The sequence below is a fragment of the Phodopus roborovskii genome, unplaced genomic scaffold (genome assembly GCF_943737965.1).
Source record: "Phodopus roborovskii unplaced genomic scaffold, PHOROB, whole genome shotgun sequence".
Lineage (NCBI taxonomy): Eukaryota > Metazoa > Chordata > Mammalia > Rodentia > Cricetidae > Phodopus > Phodopus roborovskii.
In genome coordinates this window covers 20,678,797-20,701,897 of record NW_026126413.1, presented here as the reverse complement: position 1 = coordinate 20,701,897, position 23,101 = coordinate 20,678,797, and the positions used below count along the sequence as shown (strand labels likewise).

General features: G+C 40.8%; 1 protein-coding gene across 4 annotated transcripts in view; it reads right to left on the bottom strand.

Annotated features, from left to right (window-relative positions):
- Positions 1–23,101, bottom strand: part of Pde4d (phosphodiesterase 4D) — a 792,225-nt gene that overhangs the window by 347,016 nt on the left and 422,108 nt on the right. Inside the window, exon 1 of one of the 4 annotated variants that reach the window (XM_051182909.1) lies at positions 5,956–6,102. The exons of the other annotated variants lie outside the window; for them this stretch is intronic. Within the exon in view, the coding sequence (XP_051038866.1) occupies positions 5,956–6,080 (125 nt within the window). The 5' untranslated portion in view covers positions 6,081–6,102. Of the gene's footprint in view, positions 1–5,955; positions 6,103–23,101 lie in introns of those variants that run through there. 4 annotated transcript variants of the gene reach the window in all.

Below are 23,101 nucleotides of genomic sequence, written 5' to 3'. Positions count from 1 at the left end.
GGCTGTAGGAAAAGTTTTGATGAAAATGGTTTGTGGCATTAGCTACATCGAGAGACAGACAGACAGACAGACAGAGAGAGAGGGGGGGGCTTTAGGGCAACAATAAATAGGAATAGCAAGTAGTTCCTTACACACTTAGAATGTGGGGTAGGTATCAAAGATGCAGGCCATTTAGAACAGAAGTTTAGATTATATCCTGGTTGTTTTGAGCATGCTATTAGTGCAAACATAGTACCATCATGACAGTGCTTTAGCAAATGAATCTGTGGGTTACAGCTAGGGAAGTGATGCTAATAATGGAATCAGTTATGTAGCTACCCATCTTGCAAGCAAGAGAGAATGAGGACATGGCAGCAATAGGAATGGCAATGGCAAGAAAGGGTTAGTTCAAGGATCAAGAATGTGCCTTATTCCAGTGGTGCTGAGTGCAAGGTAAGGGGGCACCTTAGAGGCCTTCAGAGTCTGTGGCATCGATTACTGAGGACATAGGAAGCAATGAACGTCTCTGGTTGGTCTAGTTTACAAATGGATGAGGTCTGAAACTGCTAGGCACCATTTGGTACTACGAAGTGGATACTCAGCTTGAACACTGAGAACAGAATGGGAAGCAAGAGATATGTCTTAATTGAAATGGTTTCCACCAATAACTTACAGTTATAGGAAGGGCTGGAAAGAACTCTGATGGTTTTCAGAAGTTTTATGTAAAGAGAAAAGAAGAGCCATTCATCAAAAGAAAGAATCCTCTCTTGTCTCTTGAAGGTTCCCTTCTCTTTACAGTTAGAGTGAACTGGTTATGATGACCACACCCACATGGCTCCCATGGTCTCAGTCACAGGGACCATATCTCCAGACATGGGAAGAAGTCCCAAGACTCTAGCAAATCTACACACACATTGGATAACTTCGTCTCCATTATCTCCTGTGCAATTTCTCCTAGCACTTTTCAGTTCCCTTTGAAAAGTGGATCACTGTTTGGCACCTAGCCTAGAGCTACAGGGCTGTCATTTATTCAGCTTTCCTTAATGAGATCTTAGTAGAACCTCTACTGAAGAAACAGCAGGCCCTGGAAATGCTATAAGGCTGCTGGTTTAGATGAACCAGAAGGTAAGACAGCTCAGATTACTGAATACTTTGGAAATCAAAAGAAATCAAAGTAGTTTTCTATTTTAACCAGACTAAGAAAGCAATGGCTTCATTATAACCACACAACAGATGAAAAGTGCTACTTTTATGAATTCAGAAAGTATATTAATTATCTGGATATAAATAAAGATCTTTAGAGAACTCTGAGGCACAGCCAGTTCAGCTTGTTGACAGTTGAGTGATTAGTTACTGTAGGAAGCTTGTCTGGTTATCACAAGATAGTTCTGTTTTTTTATACTTGATATATTAACAAAGCAATCACACCCTAAGCCATGGAAATCAAATATGCCCTTAGACTTTCCAAATGTCCTTAGGTTGGAGGAGAATAAAGAAGAACAGGGCACACACATGATTCACTCCATGCCCCCCCCTCACTAGAGTACCACGCAGAAAAGAAATAGTGACATCAGCATCAATTGTTGATCTAAAGTTGTCAGAGTCGTTATGGAGCCAAAATTAAAGTACTGATTGGCGAAGATTGGCTGTTTACAATGTGTACTTACTTTATTTTGGTGCATAATGTGGGAAATATATACATTTCTATGTGAAATTACATCACTTGGACAGATAACATTCTCCTCAAGAAACATAGACAATATACTCAAAACCGAGTACCAGGCATGAGAAACTTCCTTTTAACTTGTTGGCCAGAGGAGTCCAAGAGATCCTCAAAACATTATAGGGTATGGAAACTGCCCTTGGTTGCCTCCCAGGATTTGAAGCCCTTATTGCTGAAGATAACATATATACCACATACTTTGGACAGGGGACTTGGAGGAATTCAGCTGGAGCAGACCTGGAAGTCCCTTTCTAAGAACTAGAGCTCTCATGGCATAGGGAAATTCTACATACGCTGCCAAGAAAGAAAAGCAATCAACAGTCCTACCCCACAGTGATGCCTACAACCAGCACAATGACCAGCAGCACAGAAAGACATCACCAAAGGTGCAATTGTGGCATTTACATCTAGGGGGTGGTCAACAGCTGCTTAATTGGATGTAAGGCCTGCTCAATAGGCAGGGATTCAGTCCATATACTATGAACCTATCTAACTACCTGTGACTTAGAGGAAAGCTTACTAGTGACACTTTCCTAAACCATCATACTGTCTAACTGTTTTGTAAATACTTATCCTTAATCAAATAAGTATAGCTCTTCTCCCTTATCAAGGAAGATTGGAAAATTCTTTTTGCAGTAGACAGAATCCATTATAAAAATCCACAACTGGTAAAAATATAGAAAGCAACTGACTGTGGTATACTCATCCCCAGTTGACATATTTATAACTCAATCTGCATACCTAAACGATGCTCAGGGGACATCATGAAAGAGGGCACAGAAAGGTTGTAAGGGCCAGAGGACCAGGCAAGCTGCTATGAGATTGTGTACCCACAAAAGCAGTCACCATGAAATTTCAATAGCATCGTCACCTAAGCAACATCTCAACAATGGACAACACCAACTGACATGACCATGTGAATGGGGGCAAAGCTCACAAATATAACAGCTCAAGAGGAAGACGATTCAAGATAACCGACCTTCCTACCTCTATGCATTGAAACTGAAATAACAAAATTTCATAAATTTAAAAAGAAGTTACAGTTTTTTTTAGTTAAAAATAAAGTGCTCTAGAGTTTACAGAGACTATAATAAAAACTTAAATATTTTAGAAATCACGAATACAGCGAATCATGGTAATTCCACATGGCAGAGCTGTCATTCTCTCCAACACTGAGCTTAATTAAGATTTAGTGCTTTAGCTGCTTTGGTGATATCTTCTTTGTCACTTGAGATAAAATTGGGAAACTACTAAGTGACCACGTGACTGTACTTCTAATGTAGCTGGTTTTAAGGAAGAAATTATTTTTTTTCTATATTCAAACATACCTTTCTTTGAATAATCCATTACTTGAAGGGCTATACCTGGATTTAAATGGAACTATATTTTGAATTTCTGTATTAGATTCCCTGCTTCATTCACCTCATGGGCTTCACTAAAGCCAGGTGCCTTTTTACCAACTCAGTATCATACGTCATTCGATGGAGTAAAACAACATGTGGCTGCTTTGTATTTCTCTCCTCCTCCTCCTCTTCTTGCTCCCTCCCTTCCCCCTTCCTCTCTCTTTGCCTTTCTCTTTTTTCTTTTGTAAGATGGGGGTCTTATTATTTAGTCATGGATGGCTTTCACCTCACTATGAAGTCTTGGATGACTTCAAACTCTGTGCAATCCTCCTGTCTCCCAAGTACTGGAATTATATGATTATATGAGCAAACTCTCATATGTGGCAGTTTTATTATTTTGTTTTGTTTGGACAGGGTTTCTCTGTGTAAACCCTGATTGTCCCAGAACTCGTTCTGCAGATCAGGTTGGCCTTGAACTCAAAGAGATCCACCTGCGTCTGCCTCCTGAGTGCAGGGGTAAAAGATGTGCACCACCACCGCCCAGCCTATTTTACTTTTTTGAGTCAGGGTCAAATGTAGCCTAAATTGTCTTCAGATTCGATGTACAGCTGAGGTTGGCCTTGAACTCCTGATCCGTGTGCTTCCACACCCCGAGTGCTGGGTTACAAGCATGTCCCACTATACTGGGAGCATCTCTCCCTCAAGCTTTTCTTTCCGTACACCTTGCTTCCTTCCACATTCTCCTTCCCTCCCTTCCTACTACATTTTTTTTTTAAGTCTGAAAAGCAATTTCCTATTTTCCAAAAACACAAGTCTTATTGTCCAACTCTAAGTATGCAGCTGTTGTTTACTAATCTTGGGTGAGTTCAGGCAAGCATCCTGAAGGGTGACAGATCATCTTAGCTAGATTTGGATGAACCCAGGGTCAAGGAGCACCACCATTGCAAGTGCATTAGTTTCTCTATAATTTTTAAAAATATTTCTTTTATTTTTGAGATTGTAATATCATTCTCCATGATTTTTATCAGAAGTTCAAAAACTTGGAAAAATTTAGCTACAGAATAGAAAGATTTGTAATTTTGACATTCTTTCATTCACTCAGGCATCCTGACCAGCTCCTGCTTGCAATACAGATTTATACCATGGCCCCATGGGGCAGAGGAGTAAAAGAGAAAAACTTAGACATCTGCTACAGAAGAAAACATTTACTCAATTGTAAAAGGTGGATCTGGTATTATTTTTTTCCCTACAAATTTCAAGGTCTATGTCACAAAGTATCAGTTATTATCAAGTGCCTTCAAAACTACTTTCTGGCAAAAATACATTAATTTTAAAACTATAACACACAGTGAAAACCAACCAAAACAAATAGGGTGTCTCAATATTTTCAAGTTGCTGATGCGTGTCTCTTTGAGATTCAGGGACAGTAAGTCGAGGTTTTGGCTGTTGCTGTTTGTTTTTGTTTCTTGTTTTTTAGTTGAGCCTTGTACTTCTAAATTGTATCTTTGCTGAACAAATATACTTTGGGGGGGCTTTTTAATTAAAAAATAAAGTTAATTGGGAATAGTTTGAACTTTCCTGAGTATCTACACACAAGTCTCAACCTATGCAAATACAAGCAGACTCAATGAAAAGGGATTACTTTTAAGCCCCCCCCCCAATGGGGTGGGGAGGGGGTGGGGAGGGTGGTATCAGGCAAATCCATTCACACTGGACTCTGGCAGCTTGTGTGGCTTTGAGCTTTCTCCCTACAGCAGAGGTGTGAGACAACCAACAGTGACCATGCCATGTTGTGTGGCCTTGGGGACACAGTTAGTGCAATAAAGAGACCATAGGTGACAGCCCACGAATTCCCATAGGGCCAGAGCTGTGTGGGCAGGACTTGACGTTCTGGGGAAAATGGTGAACTTTCCTGAAGTAGCGAAGTTCGTCTGCATCAGGGAGAATGCACCTCCTGAACGTCCTTCCACATTTACAACACTCATATTAAGGGCAAATCCAGCCAAATACATGCTCGGTGAGTCATGCCTATACATCCATGTATGTATAGGAGCAGAAAACGAATGGCAGAGAGGTAGGATGACAATTGACAACTGAAGTAAAATCCATTTTATTTTTTTACCTCTGGGGAATTGTAACATTAGAAACACTGTTATTCACGGGGAATGGAGCATCTCTATCAAAACTTGTTCATTGTTAAATACCAAGTAAAATGATAATTTAAAAAAATAACACTGACGGATGATTTCCAGACACGTTAGTCACCTGCACGTCTGTTCTGCCACTGCACTGAAACTTGTGGAGGAGAAAGGGTCCATTTGGCAAACAGCCCCTTGCTCTGAAAATACTGAACTTGACTTCAAAATCACAGGGCACAAGCTTGCTCATGTGGCTGACAGGGAGGGGGCTGTTATGGGTGGGGAATATGAGTTAGCAGAATTCTGGAACACAACTCTAGAAATTACAGCTTCTTGATAGGAAAAGAAAATATCCACTGGGTCTCTTCTGGAGTGACCACATGAATATGCATGCTTCCCATGGAATTATCACACATTTATTACTGGAAGAAGGCATTGAAGAGAGTCCTGGAAATAAGTGTTGCTGATAAACAAGTACAGTATTTTTGCTAAATCCCCTTTCCAAGTATTATTCTGGATGATTCTGGTGGTAATATTGACATTAACAGTCTCCTGGATTCTGAAAATCCACAGACCTTGAAACTGGATAAGGTTTTGCCAAACTAAACTAAACTATTTGTCAGCTTTCCTGTCGGGGGTTAATTTTTTCCCAACTCCCCAGTATGCTGAATTAAACAAACTAAGCTCACTCCCCAACCCTCCCAGTTCAGCAGATCTCCAAAGGGTAGCAAACACACGTTTACTGACAAACTAAGGAAAGGAAAGCAATTACCGTCTCCTCTGTGGTTTAATATCAATTGGCTTGTTGATTGCATAAGGCGATCCATGAACATACGAGCTCCGGAACCTAGTCACCTTCCCCAGGCTTAGGTGCTCACAGTTGGTTGGCAGACTCATTGTATCCAAAAATCAGGAAGTAAAAGCAAATCTTAGAGGCCAGCTCAGCATTCCTGGGAAGGCTGGAAAGAGCGTGTCAGATAACGGATCCCAGGCATACCCTGCTCTAGTTGCTGGGTGCTGCTTTCCAAGAGTAGCCGGGTATCTCTCGGAGGCTACATGCTGTATCTTGGTTTCTGCTCATGGATTACAGAAGCGTGTTGCTTGTTTCTAATCAGAATTGTGCTCCAGCCAGTTAGTTATTGGCTGAGCAGATGAAGGAGAAATTCTGTAGTTCCACAAAAGCCTGTTTCCACTCAGAGCTACCCTCTGCGGAGGCAGTAGGTTTCAATCCACTTTCATCTAAGGTCTAAGAGGATAACGACCTAATGCGATGGTGGTTGAATTGCCAGTTGTTTGCCTATACAGCAAGCATGCATGTGATAGGCACAGCAAAATCAATTATTGCTCTGTTTTCCTAACTGACTATAAAGACTTAGAAAATGGGATGGACACATGGAAGTGTTTATGGTGGCTTTCCAATTATCAGGATAAAAACGTGTGGGTTCTCAAGGTAATGCAATACTATTCACAATGGCAGTGAACTCAGCCTCTTGGGGGCAGAAAAATGATAAACAAAAGTAAAGTATACGTGTGACAGCACCAAGTGACGACTGATGTCTCCCTTCATTAGCAACACTCAGAAATGTAAATGTAAATTTAAATTGGCAATGTCTTTGCTAATTTAAAACAATGAAAGACAAGTTGGAGAAATTAGAAAAGATTGAAAATAATTCTGCCCAAGGCATCAGTCTTGGGACAAACTTACAGCCTTATGAGCCCCATCTTTCAAGACTCCTTCACTCATCTTCTCCAGGCTCTATGTGTGCAACTCAGGACAGCAGGTATGTAGAGTACTGGGCAATTTTGACAGCTGAAACACATTTCCGTGCTGAGAACGATATGAATACTTGAAATACCATTATCCCTTGGAAGCTGAGGCAGAGGGGTTATGAGTTTGATGGCAGCTTGAGTGACATGAAAGACAGTGCCACAAATACAAATTCTTAGAATTTGAATACGTATAAGCAAATCTAAAATTATGTAAAATGTTTTATTATTAGTATGTGCAAGTATGTAAGTAATGTGTGTGCATGTGTCTGTATGTATGGTGTGTGTATTTATGATATGTGTGTGTGTATGGTGTGTGTATACATGTATGGTATGTATGGTATGTGTGTATATATAGACTGTGTGTGTGCATGTGATGTGTGTATATGAATGAGGTATGTGTGTATGTATGGCATGTGCATATGCATGTGTGTGCATGTTTTTGTGTATGCTGTGAGTATGTATGAGGTACATGTATATGTATGGGGTGTGTGGATTCATGTATATGTGCATGTGTGTGTGTATGCTTTGTGTATGTATGAGGTATGTGTGTATGTATGGCATGTGTGGATTCATGTATATGTGCATGTGTGTGTGTATGCTTTGTGTATGTATGAGGTATGTGTGTATGGTATGTGTGTGTGCATGTGTGTGTATGATGTATTGTATGTATAAGGTATATCTGTATGTATGGCATGTGTGTATTCGTGTGTGTGTATGCTTGAGGTAGATATGTATATATGTGTGCATATATAGTGTGTGTCTGTGTTTCTAGAGGGTTATATGTGCTATGGCATACACATGTAAGTCAGAGAACATCCAATCCTTGGGACTCAGTTCTCTATTTTTTCAGTAAGACCTTGGGATTGAACTCAGGTTGTCATTATTCCCAACAAGCACTTTTATCCACTGGACCATCCTAACAGTGCTGTCTGCCACACATAAAAATCTACGTAAGAGTCATGGGATGTGAGTGGTGGTGCCGCCTTTAATTCTAGCACTCGGGAGGCAGAGGCAGGCAGATGTCTGTGGATTCCAGGTTAGCTAGGTCCAGGTCAACCAAGGCTAAGTGGTGAGCCTGTGTCCTAAGGAAAAAGGTAACAGAGGAGTCTTGGAACCAGTGTGATCAATATATCAAAAGAAAATTGTATTGCTTTCACTGTTGTGGCTAAATTTGGACACTAGTTCAGGCAATAAGTACAATTCAAGTTCAGAAAGTTTACAAATACATACAATTTTTTCCATTTGACAATAAATATTTCTATCCAATCATTTTATTTTATATATTCAAATCACATGATGATATAGGATTTTAAAAAACATGATGTACCTCTCTTTGTGCCCAGACTGGCCATGGATTCTGATAATTCACTTACGTCACTATCCAAGTTGTAGGAACTAGAGATAGGCACCATCATGTCAGGCCATATTCCTTTTAACATATCACCTTACACAGACATAATTAAACAAACTTGTATTTTTAATATTCACATTAATTGCATTCTTTCTTAATGCTTACTAATGTATTTTTATCAATGCCACCAAATATGTTTAAGCATATAATCATATATACATAACAATAATATGTACATACAGGCATACACATATGTAACATACATTAATATGTGTCTGTGCATGGTATGCATGTGTACATGAATGTGTATGCATACATGTACACATGTGTGTGTATGTGTGCTTGTTCATGTTTGTGCATCTGCATGTTTGTGTGCATATATGTAGCAGAGAATAATTTTCACATGAAAATTTCCCCCAAAGGGAAATATGAGCCCTCTCAAGAGTCAAATTCTTAATAGGGACACTTTTGCTTGTACCTGTGCAATGGTTTACCAAAATCCTGGCAGGGACTCCTGGGGATTAATTGTACTTAAATGGGGATGAGAAGATACTTTGAAGATACAACTTGCCAAGAGTTCAGAGTTGATGAGAACTCTGGCCAGTGTGAAGGAAGTGGCCTGGTAGGGAAGACAGAATGTTCCTGTTTTCAACAACTTCCTGGCTGTGGGACTAGATGGAGAAGTTGGACATTTGACCTTTGAGAAAACGAAAACATCCTGGAGAACTGTGTCTCATCAAGAGCTGAGATCCTTAGTCTGAACAGGTTTGCAGCAAGACCAGAGCTAGACTCTCCCCATCTATTATATGTGGCTTTACACACTGATTCATCGGTGACAAGCATGGGGCCCGACATAAATGCCATTCATCACGCTGTTAGCCTGAGCTTTTGAGAACATTCAGACAAAGGCAGACATAGCATAGCCGCACGTGGAACATCAATTTTCTGCAGCATATTAGCTCTGATGCTGGAAATGTCCAGTAGAGCAACTAACACAGGTGCCAAGAAGTAGCCGTTTCAGGCCCCAGGATTTACAGTTCTGACCACAGCGGTATTTACTGAAGGAGATTCTTTTGGCTTTTAGTCTGGCTTCAATATGGCAACTTGAGAAGGAGAGGGGGGTGGCTTCTTTAGGACAACAGGCTATCACCTGCCCAGGCCCATACCAGGGCACAAACATCAACTCACTAATTTCTCCTGGTTTATAACTTGGGTAAGGGAGGCTCCCCAGATTCCCGTCTGCCAAGAGGGAGCTAGAGATCAAACTTCTCAAGTTACTGGGAAGCTGCTGACCCTGGCACCTACATTTCCCAGTCAAGGCATCCAAGGAGCACCTGCTAATACCCCTCATATATTGAAACAAATAATCAAACAAAAAGAACTCAACCTCCCCACCAAACAACAACAACAAAAACACACATCTTTATCTAGAGGCCATACTTTCCTGCTTGGTTTTGTTTTGGTTTCAGTTTTTGAGTCAGGGTTTTGTTTTTTTGTGTGTAGCCCTGGCTGTCTTGGAACTACCTCTGTAGACCAGGCACGCCGCCACCAGGCACGCCGCCACCACCTGACCATACCTTCCTGCGTTTTAACATGAACTGCTACTGAGAAAATTCCACGAGGAAGCCCCGCAGATGCCTCCCTCACCATTTATAGTTTGAATCCCATCTACTCTTTTTCTCTACATTTCCTCTCTCTCCATACTACCCTCCTTGTGTTTTCCAGTACAACCACCATTCACCAAATGATCTAACCACTGATAATAGGCCTCAAGTGCTATAGACACAGCATTACAGCCAGCAACAACAATAAAAGACGGCTAGCCAGCCGGGCAGTGGTGGCGCACGCCTTTAATCCCAGCACTGGGGAGGCAAGCAGGTGGATGTCTGTGAGTTCCAGGCCAGCCAGGCCCCCCCCCCCCACACACACACATGGAAGGAAGGAAGGAAGGAAGGAAGGAAGGAAGGAAGGAAGGAAGGAAGGAAGGGGAGGGAGGGGGAGGCAGAGACACACACACACACAGAAAGATGGCTAACACTGACCAGATGCTTCTTTGATTTTGGTGTTACTGGAATGAAACAACCAGGTAATTATCATTACCACCTTGAATCACAATGCATGATAGGAAGTAAAGTAGTGAAATTGCAGTTAATTCGGTGCAGACAGCAGATCAGACTGAACATTTTGCCTTGTGTATACATTATATGTCCTTTGTCAGGACTATGGCTTCTTGCCTGGCACGTAAATAAGGCATGTGGAGCTGCAGAATGCTTGTGTTCCAAAAACCCACTTAACTCATCCCTTAACTTGCCTCTCAGCTACTCTACAGCACTAAAAATGGTAGCTGCTGAGACACATGGGAAGTAGTACACACCCCATAGTGAGCATCTGTGAGCAAATAGAATTGTCTTCTCAAAGGGTCCACTGAAACACAAAAGCAGGTATCTTTTCTCAGGGAGCCAAGGGTGAAGGAGATTTCATTAGAAGGTAATTGACAAATGCTTGAATAGATAATCAACCATTTGAATAAACATGGAATCCCATTGTGTTTGGAAGTTCATTGAGAACTAAAATTTTGCTAATTAGCCAATCTTCTTCTAGGAATGGTCATCCATCTATGGTCAGGCAGTGGAGTGGAATTTTCTGGTAATCCATTCGGTAAATACAGCATTCAAACCTCACAAAATCCTGAACAAAATGGTCACAGTCAGGGAGAGATACCAAAAGTGCAGATGAAGAGTTAACAGCCATGGAAGTTGATTCACAGTTTTCTAAACTAGGGGAAAAAGTCCTGAACTGCTTTCATTCCCACTGGGCAAGGGGGGATAAATATGTGTTAGTGTGGACATCATGTGTCTATCAAATTGATGATGTTGGGAAATTACCCCTGATGCTTTCCCCAAAAAAGCTGAAAACTTTTATACAAATCAGGATCTTCACAGATGGAGGTAACTGGACCACTTCTGGTAAGGAATGTTAACACCCGAGATGCTAATAAGTTCTTGGGAATTCTGGTAAAGTGACTTAATTCTCCAGTTACAAAGAATACAGAGGCTGAATTGTGTGCCAGTAGCCTAACCTCGGCGACGCACTACGATGAATGAATCCAAGGTTTAGGCTGAACTGAAGTAGCAACTCAATCAGCTGAAGAATATGATGCTATGTTTCAAGCAGGTCCACATGATTCAGATCTTCCAGTTTGCTACGAGCTATTTAAATGTTAAATGGAGAGCCGCTTTGCTTTAGAGAGTATGCAAGTGGAAACAAGTGGGCTTAACACACACAACGGGATCTGAGAGCACCAACCCTTTAACAGGTGTCCCTCACTGCTTCCCACACTTCCACACGTACAAGCACAACATTCGCCAAGAGGCAAAGTGTTGCCAGTGCTCATTTGTTAACGAATTCCCAACAGTAGGAGCCAGTGGAAAGAATTCAAATGCTTTTAAACATGCTTCCAGATGATCAAATGTCTTGCATCCCTATAAAGTCACAAGAGGAAAAATTATCATCCTATAAGTTCATTCTTGGTCGACAAGCTGTCTGAGCAAAGAGAGGTGTGTTTGGCAAGAACAATTCTATGTTTGCCAGGTGGCTTTTTTATAAACTTCTTAATTCATTCTTCTCCTGCAGTTAGTCAGCTAGCCAGCATTACCTTGACAGGTATTTTGCACACATAATAGTAGATGATATGATGTCTATTGAAGAATAATATATACATGGATATAAATAGCATTCCATGTCCAGTTGAATGCTTCAGGAGAGAACTCATTTCAGTTGATACTATGAGGGAGGAAGAAATGGGCTACAACACAGAATATTATCTGTAAGCATGTACTGAACCTATTTTGTTAGTTTCCTTTTATTTTAATTTTAATGACCTTCATTTTTCTCCTGGAGTGGATTACAAAACACCTGGCAGGCGGGTCCATAGCATAATGGCCTTTGAATTCTCCAGAATGCATAGTGATTGTTAAATACTTGGTTTTACAGTGTCTAAGATGTTTCTCTGCACAATGTTGGTACCCAGTAGATATTCTTAAAAAAATACAATAAACAAACAAAAACATACCTGTGTTTACTCTTTTGGAGGGCCTGCCAAATAAATCATACATATAGAGGCTTACTAGTTTTTATGAATGCCCAGCCTTAGCTTGGCTTCTTTCTAGCTCCTCCTTCTTGGCTCATTCAGGTGTGTTAGACAGCCAAAGTAACACAGCTTCACAGAGCTAAACAAGTGCAACCTAAAAGAATGCAACACATCTTTGCATCATTAAACAAATGTTCCGCAGCATAAGCAAATGTGACACATGTTAAGCCAGTATTCTACAACACACACCTATAGTTTATCATCAACTTTTTAAAGTAGGGGACAACGCTCTCCAGTTTGCCTGAATAGGACACAGCTGCCATGTTGGATGTTACGAAATAAGGGCCCCCTCTCACTCTCAGAAGCATTGTGTGGATTCTAAATTACTACTTATCAACTGTCTTGGGAAAGTGCACATTTACACAGTTGCCTTAGCCATGTGGACGAAAGCAGCACACAAGTGAACATGGACTGTGACTTATCATTTCTTCTTCAAATCCTGATGACCCGAGGAAGCAGGATGGACAAGAGAAAAACACACGATGAAATAACAGATGGACCAAGTCTAGATCAGACAGAGCGATCTTCATGGAGATTATTCAGACAAATACTGACCTGGTAGCCCTCTTAAATTTAGAACACACAAAAATTACCTCCTTGCATAAAATCCATGTAGCCATGGGATGTCATTCTTATCAAAAATTCATTCAAATGCAATTCCTGAGTTGTTTGTAATAATAATTTAAAAAAAGAGGTCATGAATGAGATTGTTGTTTTCATGACCAAGTGAATTTAATTCACAACCTTGAACTGCCATAAAAGACTTAGATAGCCATATCTAAAGTGTGTCCTTCTAGCATCTGCTTTTCAACATACTTGAGCTTTATTCACTTACTCTGCGAATATTTGTCAAGTTCCTACTCTTGGGATTAGTACTCCAGAAGTGAACAGAACAGATAGGTATTCCTGCTTTCGCGAAAACCGATTCAGTGGAGGCAAGCGGATGGGACTGGGGCTAGGTAAACCATGGGCACGATCCCCACCTGGCAGAAAGAAACGAAGGGAATGGCCACAGGGTTTCAGCAATGGAGGCCAGAGCAGAGACTGCCTTGGGGTCATTAGCTTAAGGATTTCAGATTTCCCATGATGACTGACTCAAAAGGGAATAAAGAAGGTATAGGCATGAAAGCAAGAGCGAGAATGTGCCAAGCTCGGAGCAATGTTTATCATTGCTAAGCAGGGCAGATGCCTTAAACATACAGCAGGTCCAAGCGTGAGAGAGTAAATCTCTTACACAAAGGGGAAAAATTACCCATTAATGAGATTTTACAGGTCCCTAAACTGAACCACCTCCTTTAATTCACGGGATAGAGCCATTTTTCTTCCTCCCCCCCCCCCCCCAGTCAAGCTCCACTTTGTTGATGAGCTATTTCTGCGTTAGTTCCTGGATAATTTAATATAAGCGACTGAGATTTAGCAAGCCCCCAGATTTCCTGCCAAATCCAACCAAATCCAGGTGGGAGAGACCGTAAAGGCAATTACAGAAAATGTAAACTAAGACTAAGTCAGTCCTGATTAGCATACGATGCCATTGTCTACCTTAATTATTTAGTGACAGGAGCTGTCCTAAACTTTTAAACAGCTTTTGAAAAACATAAACCTGTTTTTCCTTATTCTCACCAGACCAATGGTAACTTTTAAATTCATTGGCAGTCACCGCAAGAATTTTTATAGCTGAATTGCCTTCTGAGTGTCTGCTTGGTTCCCCCAGTTGGAGGTTTGGTGAAGTGCGGTCCTCTCCCTAGGTGAGCAGCCTGGGAAAGGGGCACACCATCAGCTGCTGATACAGCACCGGCTGCTGCAGGGACCATCAGGCCCATCTTCATGCAGATCTACATACTGAAAACTTAGAACTAGGTTTTTTTTTTTCCATGAATGACATCAATGAGTCTGAAGTTTTATGAGGAAAAGAGAAATGATGTAACTTAGAAGACCCGTCAGATGTTGTGTTGTGATTGTTTTGTTTTGTATTGAAGAATCAGTTTAGCAGTGATGTAAGTAATAAAATGGATGGAGAGAACACAAACTGGGGGTTGAAAACATGATTATTTTTTTCCTTGCTGCTAGGACTTGTGCACAAGCCTGGTGTCCCAGGACTTTGGAAGGCAGAGGCAGGAAGATGACAAGTTGAAGGTCTTCCTTAGTAACCAAGTATCTTTTGCCAAGGACATGCAACTCAGTGAAATCCTATCTCAAAATAAAAAGTAAAAATTAAAAAACAAATGGCTTGAAATATAGCTTGGTAAGGGGATATATTTCAGTGGTAGAATGCTTGACTAGCATTTCGTAGGCCCTAGACTCAACCCCCAAGTGTCTCCCTAAACATGTGCACATGGTTTACCAACATCAAGTGTATATTTTTCAGCTTAATATAAAAGAAAGGACAGATTACAACATCCAGGTCCCTGAATGCCTTCGGTTACAGACTCCTTGGTGAAACAAGAGTGCAATCCAGTGGGGAGAGTGACTGACATTCAGAGGAAGGTCAAAGGAGAAAGCGATGTGTCTGAGAAGAAAATGGCGACAAATGGCGAGCTTTGCCTGGAGATGAGAAGACACAATGATTCAATGACCTGTTCTGGAGACTTTCACAAAGAGTAGTGATGTCTGAAGACCTCTATCCTCTCACGAAGATTTTCTTGAAACTGCAGTTAAAATAAAAGAATCAGATGGGGTACATGTAGCAGCCAAAAAAGCCTGGTAGGAAGGGCAAACACAAACAGTACTAGGAAGTCATTGGAAGAAGCCTTCAAATTATCCTCAAAAGCCACCTCATGAGCCTCTCCTGCCAGGGAGCTTCACACAGAGACAGGCCAGGTTAAGGACAGTGACCTGATACAAGTACATTACACAAGGTGAGAGCCTGTCCTTAGGCCACTAGTTTGCAATATTGAAAATCAATCCATTTAATCACTATTTTTCTGTACTAAGCCCCACTTAAAGAGACACAAAGGGAGATTGAAATGGCTGTTATTCTCACAAAGTGTACAATATGTTTAAAAAGGGAAAATTGACTTCAACACACAAATACATTTTCAGTCGATGAAGAACAGTATGTAAATTGTGACTCAGACACAGTGTTGCAAGAATTCAGTGAACAACAACATTCCCCCTGAAGTAACGTCATTCCTTTTACACAGACATTCTCACCCTCTATCATTCCAGGCACAAAAACGAATCCCTAAGGTGAAATTGATCACACGGCTTCTGGAAAATGGATGACAATTTGATCATTTCTCACAGAACCGATACAAAGATGTCTGGGGCGCTTGTGTACGATATCACCTTCACAGCATGTGGGGCACACTTTGTTTTATTTTATTTTTATTTCTCTAAAAGAAATGGAAGAATTCCTGAGCTGTGCGCCCTGCTTAGGAAAGAGCATGTTCTCCTGTCAAATACAGGACAATCGTTGGTGTAATTGCTTGGAAAAGAGGCGAGGTCATCTGAATTACCAATGCCAATCCGGTCACGGAAAGAGCAGAGTCCTATATCTGGAATTTGTTTAACATGATTATTTTTCTATCGCAGACAATATTAAACCTCAAGAGAACAGATGGTACAAGCATATTTCATTCAGTGAAGTATGATTTCTAAGCCACAAATGTGGATTAGCAGAGTAGACACATTGAGCATTTGACCTCTGCTTATACTTTTTCACTACTCATCCTAAGGCAATGATCCTACCCTTGAACAAATTGGTATAGGAGACCGCTTCTTGAACATAACTCCAGGGGCACAGACACTGAAAGAAACAATTAATAAATGGGACCTCTTCAAACTTAGAAGCTTCTGTAAGGCAAAGGACACAGTTGACAAGACCAAACGGCAGCCCACTGACTGGGAAAAGATTTTCACTAATCCTATATCCGACAAAGGGCTGATCTCCAAAATATACAAAGAACTCAAGAAACTAGTCAACAAAACACCAAATAACCCTATTAAAAAATGGGGTACAGAACTGAAGAAAGAATTCTCAATGGAGGAAATCAAAAAGGCTGAAAGACACTTAAGAAAATGCTCCACATCCTTAGCTATCAGGGAAATGCAAATCAAAACAACTTTGAGATACCATCTTACCCCTGCCAGAATGGCTAAAATTAGAAACACCAGTGATGACTTATGTTGGAGAGGATGTGGAGAAAGTGGAACACTCCTCCACTGCTGGTGGGAGTGCAAACTCATACAGCCACTTTGGAGATCAGTATGGCGGTTCCTCAGGAAAATGGGAATTAGTTTACCACAGGACCCGGCAATCCCCCTCTTAGGCATATACCCAAAGGATTCACATCAATGCAACAAAGACATCTGTTCAACTATGTTCATAGCAGCACTATTTGTAATAGCAAGAACCTGGAAGCAACCTAGATGCCCTTCAATTGAAGAATGGTTAATGAAGATGTGGCACATCTACACAATGGAATACTACTCTGCAGAAAAAAATAATGGTATCTTGAAATTCGCAGGCAAGTGGATGGCACTTGAAGAAACCATCCTGAATGAGGTAACCCAGTCACAAAAAGAGGAACACAGTATGTACTCACTCATATATGGATTTTAGACCTAGATCAAATGATCACCAGCCTATAAATCACATCACCAGAGGAACTAGGATACAAGTTGTATTCTAAGAGATTCATATAAAGTCCCTCACAGAACTGGGAAGGGACAAGTCCCCCAGACCTCAGGTATAGTGGGGGAGGACAGCTAATGGAGAGAGAAGTAGGAGAAAATGAGAGGGAGGAGAGGAAGGCATGTGCGACTAGGAGGATTGAGCCTGGTTAGGAATGGAAAATAGGAAAGAGAGAGAGAGACAGAGACAGAGAGAGAGAACATAAAAGAGGGAGCCAATATTGGTTTGAAGATAAAGTTGAACACAAAGAAAGGTCGAAGGAACTACAAGACTGCTCCCAACTAACAATCTCAGCTTCCGTGGAAAGGCTATCATAAATGCCCTTCCCGGAGAGTGAGATCAACAACTAACTTCTCCATGGAGTCCTCAACTAATGCCTGTTGAAAACAGGAGCAAACACCCATACATAAACACTGAGTCAAACTAGAACCCAGAAGCAGATGGAGAGGACAAGACCATGCGGTAGAAGTACATAGAGACAGCTTACCTGAACAAGGAGGAGCTAAGGGCCACTAGACTGATAGCTGGGAAGCCAACAGGGGTCTGACTCGGACTCCCCTGAATATGGGTCTCAGCCAGAAGGTCTGAGCAGTCTAAGAGACCTCAGACAGTGGAGCCAGGATGTATCCCTGGTGCACAAAAGGACTTTGCAAACATATCCCCCATGGAGGGATAACTGCCTTATTCTAGAGATAGGAGAGAAGCCCTAGTCCCTACTTCACAGGACCTGTCAGATCTACATGACCCCAACTGGATGGCATTCCCCTACATATTGTATTGTGGTGGGGGGTTGGGAGGGGAGGGTGTTTAGAGTGCATGGGAGAGGGTAGAGAGGGTAAAAGGGAGGGAAGGAGGGAGGGAGGGCTTGGGGGGAGGGAGGGAGGGAGGGAGAGGGAACTGGGATCGACATGTAAAATAATAATAAAAAAAAAAAAAAAAAAAAAAAAAACGCTTTGACTCCAAAATTTAAGTTGAAGAACAAGTTACTGGGGAAAAGTATTTCTATTTTTGTTTCCACAGAAAATGAAAAGATGTGGATTCCTTCCAGACTAATGTGGTTTGATCACACCAGACCGCCTGAAACAGAGTACAAGCTGATCCTACATTCCAAACAGCTGGACAAAACAGCCCTACAGACTACAGCTAGGATATCTGAATCTTCTTCGAATCCCCCAAGACAGCGCCCCTTACCAGCAGGAAGTAGTTTGGAAAGAACGACGCCCAAATTCCCAAATATTGTGTATAAATGTTTGTTTTCATTTAATTGGACTTTGTTATATAAAATTAAATAAAAAATACTCTATATGCAAAAAAAAAAAAAAAAAAAAGAAGTGTCCAATTTTTCTCCTGACTTTTTGCATATAACTATATAGAAAACAAGCAATGGGCAGAAAAAAAAAACATCACCAAGCTGAGTTTGTATGGTAAAAGAAACAAGAACAACGGAAAACATAAATTTCCTTGAATGGTACAGCAGGAAAGTGTCTTTTCTTTGATAAGCAATTAAAGCTAAAGCATTGGCATCATGGAGCAAAAGGGCTAAACCTACTCTCTACTGCCTTTGTGGAGGGATACCCTCTTCATATGGAGCGTGGTAAGTGCCCACTGCTTGGAAGCTCATAACAGATAAGGGAGACTGTTTCTTAGCATTGATGTACAATATTTGTTCTTTACAATATATTGGATATTTGATCACACTGAGTAGAGATGTCTCTGTTTTGCCTCACCTGCTTAAAGCACCTTCTGATTGGTTTAATAAAGAGTTGAATGGCCACCAGCAGGAGAGGAGAGGCAGGATTTTCAGGGACAGTGAGGAACTTGGGGAATAATCAGAGGGACAAAGAATTTGCCAGCCAGACATGGAAGAAGTGGGACATACATCATGGTGGAGAGGTAACGAGCCATGTGGCAGAATGCAGACCAACATAAACAGGTTAATTTAAGTTTTAAGAGTTAGCTGGGAACAAGCCTAAGCTAAAGCTTATTAAGAAGTCTCCATGACCTTGTTTGGGAGCTGGTGGTCTAAGGAAAAACCAGCTACAATGAGATAAATAAGACAGCCTTTTGGGAAATATTGCTATTTTTCCTTCCATTTTACTTTCATCAGCATACATTAACTATGCATTTTAAGGGGGCTGAATGTGACATTTCAGCACATATGTACGGTATTCAGTAATCAAATCCAGTCTATCAGCTGCACACTCACATCCTGGCTGTCGACTTTCAGCAGTCTCCATTAGCATTAGGAGTTCATTTCTGTTGCTGTGGCAAAATAAACAGAGCTAGGTGCTTTTTTAAGAATAAAGGAGGCCTATTAGTTTTGGAGGCTTAGTGGCATCTTCCCAGCTTCGGTAGGCATCTTATGCATGATGTCATCACAATCACATAAATGTGCAATGAGGAGAATCCTAATATGAGAGTAGAAGCCAGAGAAGAACAGAACTGTATTTTATAAAATCATGGTCTTATGAGGGAGAGATACTGTTCTCTAGAGCCCTGCATTGATTCTTTGGAAGGAAGCAAGCTGATGATGAATCAATCTTTTCTAAGATCCACCTGTAAAAGGATACCCTGTTGCTGACAGTGACAACCTTCCAATATATGCATCTCAACATGTCTAGCTGTCAATCAGGGGGAAGTGTTGTTATCATAGAATGGAAACAAAGTGTGGCGGATAGACGAAGCACAGAATGGGCTGGGCAAACTGGTTCCTGTCACTTACAGACTACCTGGTCTGTATTTCTTTCTGCACAGAGGTTCACATATAACCAACATATTCTTAACTATCTTTTGATGTGGTATTTAATGAGTGTAAAAAAGTATCACGCAAATGCTGAGATGTAGTTTCTTTTAAACACTCATAAAGTCTAACATGTGGAATTTTCCTAGCCCCATAAGAGCAAAGAGAGTGTGGAGTTAGACCTCGCTTTACTTGTCCTGAGTGCACATGAAACATGACTAGCCAGCATCCTGCTCTGGTTCCAAGCTTTTCATGCCTCTTGCCATGGCCTCTCTGACAGGTGACAGGAGATAAACTCTACCCCCCCTGGTATTGTCTGGCAAAATAAACCATTTACTCTCTAAGTAGCTCTCTGTCATAGTATTTTGTCACAGCAATAGAAAAGAAACTAACACACTAGATATAAAGGAATCCCCAGGATTGGCTCCAATAACTAAAAGACTGATCTGGTACATTTTGACAATTGGGATTTTTTAATATAACAGGGGCATCTGTTTAAAAGAAAACTTTCAATGAAGAAGAGCAATAAAAATTTTAATTTTACCATTGTGCTACATGCATGTTATCATGTAAAAGATAAATCTTGCATGAAATATTATATAGACAATGCATATAATCTATAGGCAAATTTACTTACATTCATTTAAGTAAAATACCTATAAAACAGTATAAAAAGTTTTCAAAACCTATATGCCACATTCCAAATTCCAACTAGGATTTCTTAAATGGTTTATTTCAATGGAAAAATATGTCCTGCCTGTTGAGTGGAAATGAGTGATGCTAGGATTAAAGACATGAGGCATGGTTTGGGGAGCTATCATTATGATCTATTTCTAGGGTGCATAAAAAGATTGCCTCTTGATAGTTACTTTCAATGTTGACCCTAAATCACATTAGCTAACTGAATAATCTGCTTTAAACACAGATTTATTGACAAAGACCTTTTTGCAGCCTTGGAGAACCAGCTCTACCTTCAGCAGATGGAGATATGCCACCAGGAAATTAAACTGAAATGTGTAAGAAGGGCTCTGAAGGGAAGTCCAAAAGGGGAATTGCTGAGACGTCATTGAGACAGCAACATCTCCGGAAGTTTCTGTTACTGTGATGCTGCCAGGTCTAAGATGCTGCTAGCAATGCAAAAGTCCTGGTATGCATTAGTGTCCTACCCCTATTTCTCTTTCTCTCTGTTCTGTTTCTCTCTTCCCCCTTCTTCCCCTTCTCTGTCCTGTACATTAAAAAAAAAAATAGTAAACCCTTTTAACTTGTAAAGATGGATATCGATACTCACACTATTTGGTGAAGAAGACTTTAACTAATTAATTTAATTAATAAATGTGCACCCCAAAAATGTCAAATTAGAAACAGAGAACTAGTTGCTGGTTCACAAATTCCTTTAGGGACGTGGAATCATCTATCCCAATGCAATAAAGATCAGGTTTATTTTGCTGGGTGTGGCTAGATAAGGGACAAATACCAGACTGTTAGGTGTCAGTGTCAAGTAATATGGCTAGTTCTAGTGTCAGTATAGCGAATGTATTTAATTAATTAAAAGTGCATCGCCCAAGTTCTCTGTTTCTGAGATGAATGCCAGAGTTGGTGGTGCCTGTGACATTAATATTCTGACTTGGCAGGTCCCATGGCCCTTGAGCCCCAAATAAACACACAGATGATATATTAATTATAAAACTGTTGGCCAGAGACTTGGGCTTCCCATTCTTAACCGATAACTACTAATCTATGTATTTCCATGTGGTCTTATCAGAGAAAGGATCCAACTTCTTACTCCTATAGTCCTACATCTTGACGGTTCGGCGTCTCCACAGAGAAAGGAGAGAGTGATTTCTTGTTTTCCCTGCTTATATTCTGATTCTGTCCAGCTACATCACTCCATGTCTGTCTGTACAGACCTCCAGACCTCTATGGTTAGCTAGTGGCAGTTTCTGTCAAGCTATGTCATTTCCTGGGATCATATGATGACTCTTCTCTGCCTACACTTCCCAGAATACTCCTGGTCTCCTAGTCCCACCTATCTTGCTGCCCTTTTGGGCAACAGTGTTTTATTCATCAACCAATAAGACAAACATATACATAAGAAGAACATTCCCCATCAGGTGCCCAGACTTGAAGTTACATGAAATATCATATTCCTGTTCTGAATACTATATTCAGAACAGAGAAAAAAAATCCTTTCTTCACTCAGCTAGAAGATTCCAACTGAATCTACTGTGTTCTCCTTCTATGGATTTGCCTACCCAAAGTTTTCCATCTTATAGCCCCCAAATCATTCTTTAAGATGCCATAGTGGTTTTTACTTCCTCTTACAGGATTGCCTAAAGTAGAAGAAGAAATAAACATAGGAGGGACAAATCCAACTGTCTCCTACTTATCTGCTATGAACAGCCAATAAATGTTCATTAGTCTATCTCTTCTGTGCTAACCTTATAGATGGATGCTGTGTCTCTTCTGGCCTCTAAAAGCCTACATTGAGTGACAGAGACAAACAGGCTAAGGACAGCACACTGTGGGGAGCACTAGTGGGAAAGATGTGTAAGATGGAAAGCTGAGCTAGGAAAATAAGAGGAATAATAACGGAAGAGTGAGGAAATGAATCATGGTTAGTATCGGTGTCAGTATACCTAATGTATTTAATCAATTAAAATTTTAACTCAGAAACTAGCATACAATGTCTTATTTTTGAACTACTCAATGACTTCCTGGACTCGTTCCCATACAAACTCTGTCCAGGCTTCCTGTGTATAATCTCACCTCTGTCCCTGTAACCCAGCATGACACTGAAAACTAGTTGTAACATTTACGAGCAGAAATTCTAAAAGATAATGAGTGGTCCTGGCATCATCACCCATACAACATTTCTTCAGTCTCCTTAAGATGGAATATTCCTTTTTTCCTTTCTTGATTCTTGGATCCAGAATCAAAAGGTTAAATAACAGAGCAATGCGAATCAGGTATGGGTGTGTTGAATTGAGGAATCAAAGTATGGCTGTAGCCACTGAAGAATCAGAACCGGCTGTCAGTAGTACTTTTAACAGACTGAACCAGTAATTCCTCGTAGTCAGGGTGGAGCTTGAGAAGCCACTGTATTCTCTACAGAAAATACGAAGGCACTGGTTTTGCTGTTTGTGGTATTTTGCTGTTCTTATTCTTTGTTTAGTTCTTTTTGTTCTCCGTCTTTGTCTCTCTGAGGAAACTGTCTTTTGGATAGAACTGACCCACCAGGAAGGACAAGCCTGACAATTCTTGTCAGCATCAGCAT